Below are 14,593 nucleotides of genomic sequence, written 5' to 3' on the forward strand. Positions count from 1 at the left end.
CAATTTCATACATCTGCCACAAGAACTGAGCATTTTAAGTAGGTAATTTAGCCTTCCATTGGAAACTCTATTGCCAGTAAAAATCACTCTGTAGGCATCATGATGCCCAACTCATGAAAGATGCTCAACTTGTATTTGTTGATTGAATGTTCGGGCCCTCTTGGGAAATGGTGGTCTTCCCACTGATGTTATCTATACTAAAGATAACACTATTGTGTCTTTTGGCATTGTATGTGGTGTGATTTTTTTGATGTTCAAGAATTTTGTTGCAATCAAATCAGTTTTTTTCCTTTATGATTAGAAAGCTTTCCCAATCATATGTGTTTTTAAGAAATATTTATTATTTTACATTAGATCTAAAATTTTAGTCCATCTTAAAATTGTATGATATGAAATAACTTAATTTTAATTTAATTCTTTTCTCATTGGTTGGTTCTTTATTGATGAAACCATCCTTTTTCAATTGAAATGCTTAATAGAGACTGATTTTTTTATTTTTTGATGTAAAACATAGAAAAGATCATATTCCTAAGAAAAATTTTCCAAAATAGCTTTATTTTTTATAACTTTGTTTTATCTCTTTTTGGAAAAGTGATAAGTAGATTTAACACTTAAAGGAGAGATTTCTGTTGTTATAGGATTGATTTTTATCTGGTCTCTGGAAATGAAATTTGGACTGGATCATATTCTTATTAAAAATTTCAAGTGTTACTTATTCATTATAGAATAATTTGAATTATAAAGGAAAAAGAAACATTTGATAATAAGGGCATTCTTCTATATATATTGCTGTGTAACCTGATTTTTTAACTGAGTGTCATGTCATAAACATTTATGTTAATATCAATAATATAAATAAGGTAAATAAATAAAGCAAAGCATTATTATCTTTAAAGGCAACCCAGTGCTCTAGTATATTCATTTATCATAATTCCGTTCGCTCTGTTGTTAGATATTTAGGTTAATTTAGAGCTATAGTGATGTAAAAGTGGGATGCTTTTTCAGAAATGCTTAATACATTTCTGAGTATGTCAGGAACAAGAGGAAGTATCAAAGTAAAAGAGTGAGGTTTCAGCCCTTGTGTAGCAAAGCAGATCACAGTCACTATACATTGTGCCTCAGGTTTTTCTTTTCCTTCTCTAAATAAGGAAGATGTTTGTAAGATGCCTTTGTTTAGAGTTACAGTAGAGAACAACAGTGCTTTGACTTTTATGAAAGGAAAGAATGGGGAAAACACTCTAAAAGTATATTCTCCCCCAAACATTATGGTAATGAGATGCAGTGGACCCTGGTCTGTTTCCATTGGGTACCTGCAGGTCTAGGGAGATTATTTAGCAGGAAAGAAGAGGCTGGCTTATTCCCTGAGTTTCCTTGCAAGAGACGCCTCTTCTGTGGGAACAGATAGGTCAGGCTTAAGATCACTGCTGTTTTGGTAAATGATATGTTCTGGAGAGCAGTCAGTTTAGCTGCTTCAAATAATAAAACTTAAGAAACTTAGAATGTGTGAAGAAATTATATTCAATTATTTGATAAGATTTACAGGGAGAGGGATTTTACTCTATTACATAATACATTGCTTTCTCCCCACAACCCACATCCCAAACTCTTGCCTTCCTGCTTGCTTTTCCTTCCTCTTCTGTGTTGTAAGCAGGGTTAGGGTGGATAGCCAACCTTAGTCTTCAGCTAAGGATTCATACATAATAACGAAAACGCTGGTGCCTGTTTCAGGAAGTGAATGCTCTGCGAGGAGCTGGGCAACCCATGCCGCCTCCATCCATTCAGCCCTCTCTTCAGCCTGCGCAGCCAGTGCTACCACAGGTCACCACACACGGTAAGGAAGCCCTCTGTGACTCTGGCCTTGAATTGGGTCGGCACCAAAGTTATCATCACTGTTCTCTATATTGTTAGGCTGCATCGTTTCAGTACTGAGAACTGGACTAGAATGTCAAACTTGTCAGTTCATCCCTGAGTAGGGCATTTTCAGACCCGGTGGTGTATTGAGTCTGCTTGCTGTGTTGCATTGAGAGTTTTGGAATTATGCCCTCAGCTACTGAGATATCTCCCTCTGTGTAATTCTGCGCTTCCTGTCAGCTGACGGGATTGTCCGTTTGAGTCAAATGCCCCTGAGAAGACCCACTTTTGTTCCACTAGCCCCGTGGTCGGCAAACTGCGGCTCGTGAGCCACATGCAGCTCTTTGGCCCCTTGAGTGTGGCTCTTCCACAAAATACCATGTGTGGGAGTGCGTACAGTGTGATTGAAACTTCGTGGCCCATGCGCAGAAGTCGGTTTTTGGCCTGGGCGAGTCTATTTTGAAGAAGTACTGTTGATATTTGGCTCTGTTGACTAATGAGTTTGCCGACCACTGCACTAGCCCATAGCTGAGACTCCAGTAGAATTGGTTTTAAAAGATTAGGTGAGGAAAGTGGTCAAGGCTGAAGCCCGAAGGTTTGTAAAGTGCTACTTTGGACTCACACAAGCAAGGGTGGGTAATGGTGAAAACTTCTTGCTTTATCTTAGCACCTCAGCCGTCTGTTTCTGGACTCCAAGCACCCTCTGCTGCCTTAATGCAGGTTGCACCTCTCGATTCCCACTCCTCAGCTGTATCTGGAAATTCCCAGTCCTTTCAGGTAATAACATTTAAAAACCATGTCATTTATAATCTGTAATTTATAATGGTCCAGTCTTTTTTCTTCTTCCTGCATAGTTCATACAATAGCAGCTCTCTACAATCAGAGATTATAGTTTTCCCCTTCCTGAACCACCACTTTTTCATCCCTAAACCAGTCAGAGGATTATGTGCCTTATGGGTTGTTTTAAAGATTAAGTGCAAGAACAGACCAAGCATCTGGTTCGAAGCCTGGCACACAGTCAAGGCCCAGTCCATGTTTGTTTCCTTTTCACACATGCCTAGCAGAGAGATACACGTCTCCTGTATTCTTTTCTTTCAGACAGCGGATAGGCTGAGATTCTGTACTGTACTCAGCGCACCCACTTTCGTTCCACTAGCCCATAGCTGAGACTCCAGTAGAATTGGTTTTAAAAGATTAGGTGAGGAAAGTGAGGATATTGTGTTTATCCCTACTGGCCAAAGTCAGCACAGTAATTGTAGGTTGAGGGTGGAGGCTGCAGAGAAAGTTCAGCTGGACTCTGGTGTCCAACTATCCTCTAAAAGTGACTCCTTAACGTAGGTTTTTTCTGTTTTTACAGAAGGCAGTGGCAGCAGCCTGTCTGCCTCTGCTGACTGTTTGCCAGGATAGTGGACGCTTTCTTCTGCTCCTGTACCTTTGATGGATGAGACATACTCCCAATGATAACAGGGGCTCACTTCCTTGGTGATTCTTAATGGAGGGGTGGAGTGATGGTGGACAAGGTGTATCAGAATTGCAAAAGTCCCACTTGCTTTCTCTCCACTCCCTGATGGAGAATTATCATCCCATAGACTAATATTTTTAATATATAATTAATGGGTAGTTATATAAGCTTAATTTCTTTAATTCAAAGAACAGTAACTATCATCATCAAAATGACAGCTGCTGTTTGTTGAGCATTTCCTATCTGCCGGGCACTTAACTTATTAGCTGTTAGGAACATTACCTATGTATCACTACAATTCATCCACACAATGACCCTAAGAAGTGGTGTTACTGTTTTCATTTTATATTTGAGGTGACTGAGGCTCAGAGGAAAATAGAGCTCTTGGTTACACAGATGAGCAGAAGGTAGCAGGAGAGAGGCATCTTTTGGAACCTGGTGCGTTTAATTTGACATCTCAGTGAACAACTCTCCTTTTACCTCAATGGAAACTAAACAGAGTTGTCTTAGTTTTAACATTTCTTAAACCCAGCCGAACCGGTTTGGCTCAGTGGATAGAGTGACGGCCTGCGGACTGAAGGGTCCCAGGTTCGATTCCGGTCAAGGCATGTACCTGGGTTGCGGGCACATCCCAGTAGGGGGCGTGCAGGAGGCAGCTGATTGATCTCTCTCATCGATGTTTCTAACTCTCTATCCCTCTCCCTTCTTCTCTGTAAAAAATCAATAAAATATATATTTTAAAAAAAAAAAAAACAAAACATTTCTTAAACCCAGGCCTGCTGGCTGAGATTTGAATTCCTACTTAATCAAATCGTTTCACCAGAGGACTGAGGAGTGACCTGACACCCTTCCCTCCCTTTCTAGGTAGGACTTCAGTGACTGGGTTACAAAGCTAATGCTCCTGCTGCAGTTCTTAATACCAAACCCCGATCTAATCCATCTCCAGCTTCAATAAGTTTGAGTCTCCTTCTAGCTTGTCCACTTGATTCTATCAAAGATAAATTAAGCAAAAAAGAAAGGCACAAATGTTTGTAAACCAGCGGTAACTTGGCATTTTCTCAGCCCTATGCAGGTGTGCCAGCCTATGGTTATCCCCAGGCACCAACTGTCACCTCCCAGCTGCAGCCCGTTCGGCCCTTGTACCCAGCACCGCTCTCTCAGTCTCCCCATTTTCAAGGTAGGTAGTTTCCCGTCATATTTTGCTGTGCTCTCCTTCCTCCCATCCGGTTTTCATGTTGACTCCAATAGATCTCTGCCCTATTTTTCTTATCTTTTTAAAAATAGCTTTCTCGAGTATCATTTAGAGACCATGCAATTCACTCATTTTAAGTGTTTAATTCAATGATTTTTTTTTTTTTTTAGTAAATTTACAGAGTTGTGCAACTATCACCACAATCCAATTTTAGAACATTTCCATCCCACCCACCCCCCCAAAAAAAAACAACAACAACACCCTCATCTCACTTTCTGGGTTTTGTTTCTTGCATTTTTTCCCCAGCCCTTTTTAAATTCCTCTGTCAGTGTGGCTCTGTAGAATTTATTAAAAATAGCAAAACATTGGAGGAAATTGGGAGAGAGCATGATGGCTGTTTGTGGATGTTCAGTATCTCAGGTGAAAGCTGATCTGTTAAAATTTTTAAATTATGAAAATAATATACTTTTATTAAAAGTCCAAATAACACAAATGTGAAAAGTACTGTCCTCCATCATTAAAACCCCCTGACCATAGGAAACTGTTTTTAACAGTTACTTAGGTAACTTTTCAGGTATCTTGTATGCATGTACAAGTGTGGTTGTCTAGTGTATAAAACAAAACAAAATAAAATGTAAACAGCTGGGATGGTGTTCTACCTTCTTGCTCTGAAGCTTGTCTTTTGCGTAATAATCATCTTTGCTATTAGGATAGTGGTTGGAAGAACAAGTATATCCTACAATATAATTTATTGGTTTCCTGGATGCAACCTTTGTCTAGAAGCTCTGTCCCTTCTCCATCCAAGAAATCATGAAATCTGTCATCTCCTCTGTATAGTTACCATCCCTCCCTCCTCTCCTTCAAGAGACATGATTGTGTCTGTGTGTCACCAAATAGTTCATCTTGATTTTCTCTGTGGTCCTTTTGTACATTCTGTTGTAATGATCTGTTTACATGTGAGTCTCTGCCCACCAGACTGTGAGCTTGCCTGGGGTAGGAACCATGTTTTATTAATTATTGTATCCCTGGTGCCTGGCACACAGTTGTATGAATGGAAAAACAATCTGAGCTGCTAGTGCTATTGCAGACGGAAGTGAGCATACTTGTGCCCTTGGACCAAGCTGTACCCCCTGGTGCATTTTGCAGGAGCATAACCTGGTTATTGTTAGCAGCCTTTTGGTCTGTCTGCTCTACATCTTCTCCTGAAGTGTCAGTACAGGATTTTCTGGTGTTTAGAAATGTTTCTTTCTTTCCTCTGCTGATGGCTGTTCCTCATACAATGTCCTTTACTCCAGTTTCGTAAGTTTCTTTTTTACTTTTTTCTGTTTAGGATCTGGTGACATGGCTTCATTTCTCATGACTGAAGCCCGGCAGCATAACACTGAAATTCGAATGGCAGTCAGCAAAGTGGCTGATAAAATGGATCACCTCATGACCAAGGTGCCTGTCAGGTCGGGGACTGTGTTGGAAATGGATACAAGCAGGGGTACACATAGGGAGCAACCAGGGCTGTAGGTAAACTCTTTCTTGGTTTCCTGTGTTCATAGTAGTTATTTCCCTAGAGGATCGTTTTTATTTTGGGATCCAGTTAGCAAAAGAAAGCTCTAGTTTATATTAGAGATTGTCTCAGAAACTCATTAGCCCCCTCAAAAAGGGGTTCTATCTTGGGTATGTTATATTTCTCCACAAAATTGTCTCACAAAGTCGTCCTGGCACCCCTTTTGTAGGTTGAAGAGCTACAGAAGCATAGTGCTGGCAATTCCTTGCTCGTTCCTAGCGTGTCAGTTACAATGGAAACAAGAATGATCATGAGCAACATCCAGCGAATTATTCAGGTAAGGTGATCAGGAACAGAGCATAGCCTGGAGTCTTGCCCTGATCTCTCCCAAGACTTACTACCCTTTAAAACCTCCACTCCGGAAATAGAGAGCATGTGATAAATGCCACACTGAGGTGGGAAATTCTGGAAAATCCATTATGGCTTAATTCCAAGTGACATCACTATATAGTCAGGAGGAAACATTTCTCTTTGAGCGCATTTCAGAATTTTGCTTTATTTTATAGCCATTTATATGTTTAATGTATTGGGCATAGTGATTTGTATTCCTCAGGTATAAGTTGTTTTAAGTATTTTATAAGTTTTTTACCTCAAAATATGTAACGTTGCTGTCCAAGTTGATTCCCTTTTATCTGGCACTTTTCTCTTAAAAACTTAAGATATACATCATACATTTTGAATCCAGGAAAATGAAAGATTGAAGCAAGAGATCCTTGAAAAGAGCAGCCGGATAGAAGAACAGAATGACAAGATTAGTGAACTAATTGAACGAAATCAGAGGTAATGACAGGTACGGGGCACTAGCTAGGATGGACAAAAGGGTTTAATTTGTAAATTCCCAAGTTAAAAAACATACCTGTTTAGGGCAATTTATCTGTATTTCTCCTACTGTTTCCTGCCTGTCATGTGAATTATTGCTTGTTTTCTGAGAGGCGTTTCAGTAGAAAGAGCTCAGTAGGCTGTGATGTGAGGCAGACCTGTGCTTGAATCCCAGCTCTGCTCTTCATTACCTGCTTTAGGTATTGTGTTTATTCCTACTGGCCCTAGTTTCCATAAAAGTGATGCTAATACTTAGAAAACTGGTATCAACTCTTCCTCCTCTGTGTAGGTTGAATCTATTTAATCAACCAGAACCTCACTGATTTCCAAGCATTTTGTAATTTTTCTAGATCCTTTTGAAGATTTGAGGGTGGGTCAGGGATACATGTCATGGCATATAGTGTTTCACTTAAATCATTCTCCCATATTTTTCTTCTTCGTGTCTCTTGTCTCTCACATGGAAGGGGGCAGAGAGGGACTTTCTTTTCTTCCCTCTTGCAGCCTTCTTACTCCAGTCTCTTTTGCCTTCTCATCCCCTTCACCACAACACACACCCTTCCAATTTCTCTTCTCTTCATTATGCAAATTCAAAGCAGTTCACCTCCAGCCCAGGTTCCGACTCCTAACTTGATTGCAGCTCTCAGGGAAAGAAAAAGCTTTTATATTGTTCATGAAGGTAGAGAGCAATGTTGTGAAGACTGAATGTGTGTTACACCTGGAATACATTTGATGCTTGACAAATGTTTTCTTTTTCCCTATTTATTTCATAGGTATGTTGAGCAGAGTAACCTGATGATGGAGAAGAGGAACAACTCACTTCAAACAGCCACAGAAAACACACAGGCAAGGGTATTGCATGCTGAACAAGAGAAGGTAAAGTCACTGGGGAGAGAAAAGCCCAGATCAGGATGTGTAGAGCTCAGGAGTGGTCCTGTGTACGTAATTACCAATCTGCTTTTCAACAGAATTTTTGCTCTCATTGGGAAGAGAACTAGAAATCTTCCAATAGATTTTAATATGTCCATCATCCAGATATCTGTTAGGTAATATACTTTGCAATAAGTTGACTCGGAAACAATCACTGATCTTAGTAATTTATGGATTATACAGCTTATTACAAACTAAATTTATTCTGTTGATAAGAAAGTAGACAACTGTAAAAATGCATGTAAAGTATAAGAACAGTATGATAGTGCAGGGGAGATGGTTCAACCCCATGACTACATTGCTGTCCAGAAAGCAAGACTAGTCACGAGAAGAGCAACCACTTACTGCCTTTCCTGTTAGCTCATTTCTAATTTTTATAGGAGCACATCAGTTCAGGTGAGATTAAGGTGGTATTTGTCACTTGTTTATACCATTTCTATTTATTGACATTCTTTTCATCGTAATTTTCTTTATCACTCTTAATACACACAATATCATTAGAGGGTTTTCCAGATTAGATTTTGCAACCAATATTTTACTTCCGTTTGTCTAGCGCAGAGCACCATTTAACATACATCAAGTAGTCAAAAGTTGAAGCATTCCCTTCTTTTATTAGCTCTGTTTTTCTAAGAACCCCCAAAGCAGTAACTCTCATGGTGCTGATCTTTACATTATAATACTACTGGTAGTGCAGTACCACAGGGGAGAAATTATAGTTGGTTGCCATTGAAGACATTCCGTTTAAATTTCTAAATTTCCTTTTTTATTTAAAAAAAATACATGTAGAAAAGTTAGGAAATGGTAGGAATACCTTTTTTTCATGTATCAGATTGGTGATGTTTACCAATAGGTTGTGACTGTATCCAGTGCTATTAATATTCTTTGATACCACCATTCAGGATAGTTGTCATACTTTGCTTAATTAAGCCCATTTTTGAGCATTTTATTTTTTCATTCTTTTCCAACTACATACAATGCTACATCAAATATCCTTGTAGCAACATTTTTGTAATCTTCCAAAGTATTTCCTAAGGACACATTTCTTCAAGGGAATTCCTGAGTCAGACACTTTGTACATTTGAAGGTCTGATTTTAGTTCAATGCGGATTGAAGGTGGGATTAGCTCCCTTTCTACCAGGGCAGTCAGCATAGAGCATGTGAGGTTGGGTCATCACTTAGAGACAACACCCATTTTAAAGTTACGTCATACTTTGTTACTCTTTAGGCCAAGGTGACGGAAGAGTTAGCAGCAGCCACTGCACAGGTCTCTCACCTGCAGCTGAAAATGACTGCTCACCAAAAGAAAGAAACAGAGCTACAGATGCAGCTGACAGAAAGCTTGAAGGAGACAGACCTCTTCAGGGGCCAACTCACCAAACTGCAGGCCGAGCTCTCAGGTGTGTCCTGTGTAGAGAGGGCTGGGACTTTGACCATTTAAACTTAAGGAATTAAACTATTTCCTTCCTCTCCATACCTTTGGCATAATGCTCATGAAGTTTGTGAAGACTGAGCCAAAAATGAAGGTGGGCCAGTATAAACCTACATAAAGGACAACAAAAGCTGACTATGCGTGTAGAATTGACCAGTGGCCACAGTTCCGCTTTGTTTGAGCAAGTGTTGGCCTTCAATATCTTTGGACTTACAATTGGCCTCGTAGGCCTGGACGTTAGAGTTGCTCTAACTCTTGACAGTGGAAGTTTTTGAAAGAGATGCTTCCTGTACTGGTTGCCTGTTTCCTGGAGAATAGATTGCAGCTCTTTAGCCAGCACTCAGGGCCCCTCCGTCTTGGCTTATTTCCCATTATGCTGCTCAGTTCATCCTGGCTCTACTCTTCAGCACATCTGTAGTTCTTGTCTTGCTTTGTATCCATGCTGTCCTCTGGACTTGGTGTGCCCACCCTCACCAATATTTGTTGCCATTTTTTCCCCAACATCTGCCTCTTTCAGAAGATTTCCTTGTTTTTTCCCTACAATATTTGATCTTTTTATTTATTTATTTTTTTTTTATATATTTTATTGATTTTTTACAGAGAGGAAGGGAGAGAGATAGAGAGTTAGAAACATTGATGCGAGAGAAACATCAATCAGCTGCCTCCTGCACACCTCCTACTGAGGATTGTGCCTGCAACCCAGGTACATGCCCTTGACCGGAATCGAACCTGGGACCTTTCAGTCCTCAGGCCGACGCTCTATCCACTGAGCCAAACCGGTTTTGGCATTTGATCTTTTTAAAAAAATTTTTCCTCAGGGATCATTACAACCATTCTCACATGTTGCCTTTGATCAGCACTATTTACATGTATGTTTTCCCCTCTAGAATGCAAGCCCCTAGAGGGCAAGGATGGTGCCTCACTCATACTTGTAAAGGCCTTTCCTCCAAATTAGTGTTAATTCAGTGCTCAAAGGTGGCACAAAGGTGGTGCTCAAGCCATGGTGACTTGGGTACAAGATTTGGGAAGACCAGCATGTTGATGCATCCACCTCAGTGTATAGAAACAAATGTGGACGACACAGATGGGACCAGTGGGTGGGGCTGGAGCAGCAGCAGAGTGGGAAAGAAGCAAACTTCACTGCCTGGTAGCTAAAAAAACCAGTGATGTCAGTTGGTACAGTGATATCTTAAAGATAAATCCCTTTTCTTTTAGAGCATAACCTGGGTGCACATGAGAGATAGGCTTAGATTTAAATGCCATACAGATATCTTCTTTTCTGCTTTTGTGGTGCCCTATGACAATTACCTCAAGAGTTCCATAGGATCTCAAAAATTTTCTAAACAAAATAAATGATGCATTACATTTTTAAGAGATATTTCAAATAGCTTTATTTGAGAAGGCATATTTTGAAAGCAAACTTTTGGTAGAATATCCCAGCTACCAAGAAACTTGAAAATACTTTACCCAGCCAGTGAGAAAGGGCTGGACCAATACCAAACAGATCTGTCTAACGTGCTGAGACAGTGGCTGTAATGGAATTGTGGGAGTGATATATTTTTAAGGTGGCCTCTAACTGCTTGGAACTTTCCCGTTTTGTGGGTTAGTGGGGAAGTCACTATATGGCTTGATGAATCTATGGCTGGTCAGTGAGGTGATAAAAGGACTGAGGCAAAGATGCTTGTGTGGTAGGATTAGGAGATCACAGAATGCAGCTTCTAAGAAGCTTCTGGGATGCTGAATAGCATGCTGTAGCTCTGGTTCTGCAGCTAAGTGCATCTGCTGTTACATCCCAGAGCTCCAAGAAACCTCCGAGCAAGCACAGTCCAGATTCAAAAGTGAAAAGCAAAGCCGGAAGCAACTGGAACTCAAGGTGACAGCGCTGGAGGAAGAGCTGGCTGACCTCCGAGCTGAGAAGGAGTCTCTGGAAAAGGTAAGTTTTACAACTGAACTTTCTCTGTTGAACCCCAGTGGCCAGGATTAGCAGTTTAATACACCTTTTTACTTTCCTTTTAAAGATTACAATAGTATTCAAATAAGACAGAAAAGTATAAAATTAAAATAAATTTTATCTTAAAAAATAAAATTTTTCTTTTCCCCCTATCTAATCTCGTATGTTAGAGGTAGCTATAAACAATGTGTCCTTCTGGGTTGTTTTCTGTGTGTATAAAACACACACACTCACTTATACCTACATACACATAGCTACACTGATGATCATGTTTTAACAATAATGGGGTCGTATTTAATGCTTTTTCACAACATTGTGGACATTGTACTAATAACAATGAGAACTTTCTCATTCTTTTTAACTGCTGCATAGTCTACTATGAGGTGGTACCATAATTTACTTCACTATTCACCTATTGATGGATATTTATGTTTCTCTTTCAAGCATTGCTACTTTGGACATCCTTGTACTATATAACTATTTTCGCAAATATATTTGAGCATTCCCATAAAATAGATGGTTTGAATTAGAATTGTTGGATCAGAGGAATGCTACACATCTAAAGTTTTAAAATAAATATTGCTAAATTATCAGAAAGTAGAGTGGGCTGGCTTACATTTCCAGCACTATGTGCGTAAACCATTTCTCCATCCCTTTTTCAAATCTGCATATATCAAGTTTTTCTCATCTTTATAGTCGGATAGGTGACATATGCTATCTTGTTTTAACATGTATTTTTGTTAGTAGTAAAGCTTTCATATATTTAATACCTATTTGTTTTTTTCTGTGGCCTTTCCTTTGTCCTCTTTTCTATTATAATATTTGATTTGTAAACACCATTAAGGGTATTAATCCTTTGCCAGTTATAGATGCCACAAATATTTTTCTAGTTTTCTGTTTTTAAACTTTATTTATAGTATCTTTTGTTGTGTTAAAATTTTAATATCAGGGTAATTTCAACCCCATTGAACAAAGTAGGCAAATTTCTGTCTTCTCTGTTTTCTGGAATGGTTTAAATATAAAAAGAACAAACTATTTCTGAGGTTTCAGTAAAACTCTCTAGTAAAGAAAGCCCTTTTGGCCTAGTGCCTTTTAGGGGATAAATCTTTAGGCTCCATTTTTTAGTTTCTTCTATGATTTTTATCAGTGTGTGTGTTTGTTTTTTTAACCAATTAATTCTGATTTTGTGGCTGTTTTCAGTTTTTTATTGTTATAGATCCTTGTAGCACAGTCTTTATGAACATGATTTATCATTTCCTTAAGATAAATTATAGTTTGTGGAATTTCTGGGTGTGCATATTTTGAGATCTTTTCATAAGACTGCCAAATCACCACCTAAGAGAGTATACCCATTTATTTTCTTACCAATTAGGCGTGAAAGTCTCCACTTCACTGTTGAGATATTCCCCACCTCTTAATAGAATTGTAGTTAAACCTCTTGTTTTTCTTCTTGTTACAATTTTCCTAACCCCCCAGTAGCCAAGAATGGTAAATACATAGAGAAAATTAACTAAAAAATGCATTGTTTTTAGAAATGAAGTAAGGACTCATTGAGGTCAGTCACCATCGCCACCATCTCCATTTATCCTCTGTTAAACAGCTAGAGCTGATGATGGTTCTCTTGTTCCTAAGAACCTCTCAGAAAGGAAAAAGAAGTCAGCTCAAGAGCGCTGTCAGGCTGAGGAGGAGATGGATGAAATTCGCAAGTCATACCAGGAGGAATTGGACAAACTTCGACAGCTCTTGAAAAAGGCTCGTGTGTCCACAGACCAAGCAGCTTCAGAGCAGGTAATAGGAAACAGCACTTTGGAAATAAAAGGAAGGCATGAAGGGCTCAGAAAAGTTTCTGGTTTCTTCTTTATCCTTTATGATGACATTTCTCATAGTCAGTGCTCTCACTTTGGAGAAAGATGGGAGAACGCAATCCAGATACAGGGGTGGGCAAAAGTAGGTTAAATTGCCAGCTATCATCTAAAAGATAAAGCATAAGTAAGAATACAAAATAATAACAAAATAAAAAGACAAATAATACAAATAAATAATACAATAACCTATACTAATAAAAGGTTAATATGCCAATTAGACTGGACGTCTTCCAGACTCTTCTGGACAATTTCCGGACAAAGCCACGGTGGCAGGGGCTGAGGCAGAGGCAGTTAGGGGCTATCAGGCCAGCAGGGGAGAGCAGTTAGGCAGGCAGAGGCGGTTAGGGGCGATCAGGCAGGCAGGGGAGCAGTTAGGGGCATCAGGCAGGTAGGCACAGTGTTTAGGGGCATCAGGCAGGCAGGCAGGCAGAGGGGTTAGTGGGGAACAGGCAGGCAGGCAGAGTTGTTAGGGGCAATCAGGCAGGTAGGCAGGTGAGCGGTTAGGAGCCAGCGGTCCTGGATTGCAAGAGGGATGTCCGACTGCTGGTTTAGGCCTGACATCCCCCGAGGGGTCCCGGATTGGAGAGGGTACAGACCAGGCTGAGGGACTCCCCCATGCATGAATTTTGTGTACCAGGCCTCTAGTTAATAAATAAGTAATAATACAAGAATAAACTTTTGCCCACCCCTGTATATACAGAAGAGGCGGGAATCAAATAATCTTTCTGTTTTTAAAGCTTAGTGGAAATTTAACTATAAAGTAAAACATGAAAAAAAAGTCTTTATCAAAAAATTCCAAACATTTTAAGGTTAAAATCCTCAAGCACCAGATATCATCTTTCAGACACATTGTTACCCTTCAAAACAAGGGGGTTTATTTAGGTAATCAGCCAGGAAAACTGGGGATAGTGGCAGGACACAGCTGGCTCTCCAGTCCATCTGACAGTGACCTTTCTCCCTGTAAGTTCATAAATTCCTACTTGTTTGCCCATTTAATTAGAGTGAATTGATACCCTCAGTTTGATTACCTCTGGGAATTCTGGCAAAATTAAGTCTCTCCTGACCCTACAAAGTTTAGGGCCTGGACCCTGAAAAGATGAGCACATTCCAGTGCTGCCTTCTAGGAACCTGTCTAGACCCGTGGTTGGCAAACTGCGGCTCTTTGGCCCCTTGAGTGTGGCTCTTCCTAAGCCTTAGGAGTACCCTAATTAAGTTAATAACAGTGTACCTACCTATATAGTTTAAGTTTAAAAAATTTGGCTCTCAAATTTCAATCGTACTGTTGATATTTGGCTCTATTGACTAATGCGTTTGCTGACCACTGCTCTAGACAATCACACCTTTATCTGGTGAGAGTATCTTTTGGAGTCCTGACAACTAATGACATCTTCCTACTTACCTTTAAGAAGTTCATTTAATGTCCTGCTGGCATGGTTCAGTGGTTGAGCTTTGACTCATGAACCAGGAAGTCACAGTTCAAGTCCTGGTCAGGGTGCATGCCACATAGGGAATGTGCAGGAGGCAGCCAATTGATGATTC

The 14,593-nt window shown here is 39.8% G+C and overlaps 1 protein-coding gene across 1 annotated transcript in view; it reads left to right on the forward strand.

Moving 5' to 3' along the window:
- FKBP15 (FK506 binding protein 15) overlaps positions 1–14,593 on the forward strand; it is a 54,777-nt gene that overhangs the window by 31,871 nt on the left and 8,313 nt on the right. The window contains exons 15-24 of the mRNA XM_006088006.3: positions 1,729–1,831; positions 2,519–2,628; positions 4,376–4,490; positions 5,836–5,945; positions 6,233–6,340; positions 6,749–6,843; positions 7,653–7,755; positions 9,035–9,206; positions 11,035–11,171; positions 12,822–12,977. Coding sequence (XP_006088068.2) covers positions 1,729–1,831; positions 2,519–2,628; positions 4,376–4,490; positions 5,836–5,945; positions 6,233–6,340; positions 6,749–6,843; positions 7,653–7,755; positions 9,035–9,206; positions 11,035–11,171; positions 12,822–12,977 — 1,209 coding nt within the window. The remainder of the gene's footprint in view (positions 1–1,728; positions 1,832–2,518; positions 2,629–4,375; positions 4,491–5,835; positions 5,946–6,232; positions 6,341–6,748; positions 6,844–7,652; positions 7,756–9,034; positions 9,207–11,034; positions 11,172–12,821; positions 12,978–14,593) is intronic.

This window comes from Myotis lucifugus, unplaced genomic scaffold (assembly GCF_000147115.1).
Source record: "Myotis lucifugus unplaced genomic scaffold, Myoluc2.0 scaffold_43, whole genome shotgun sequence".
NCBI classification, from domain to species: Eukaryota; Metazoa; Chordata; class Mammalia; order Chiroptera; family Vespertilionidae; genus Myotis; species Myotis lucifugus.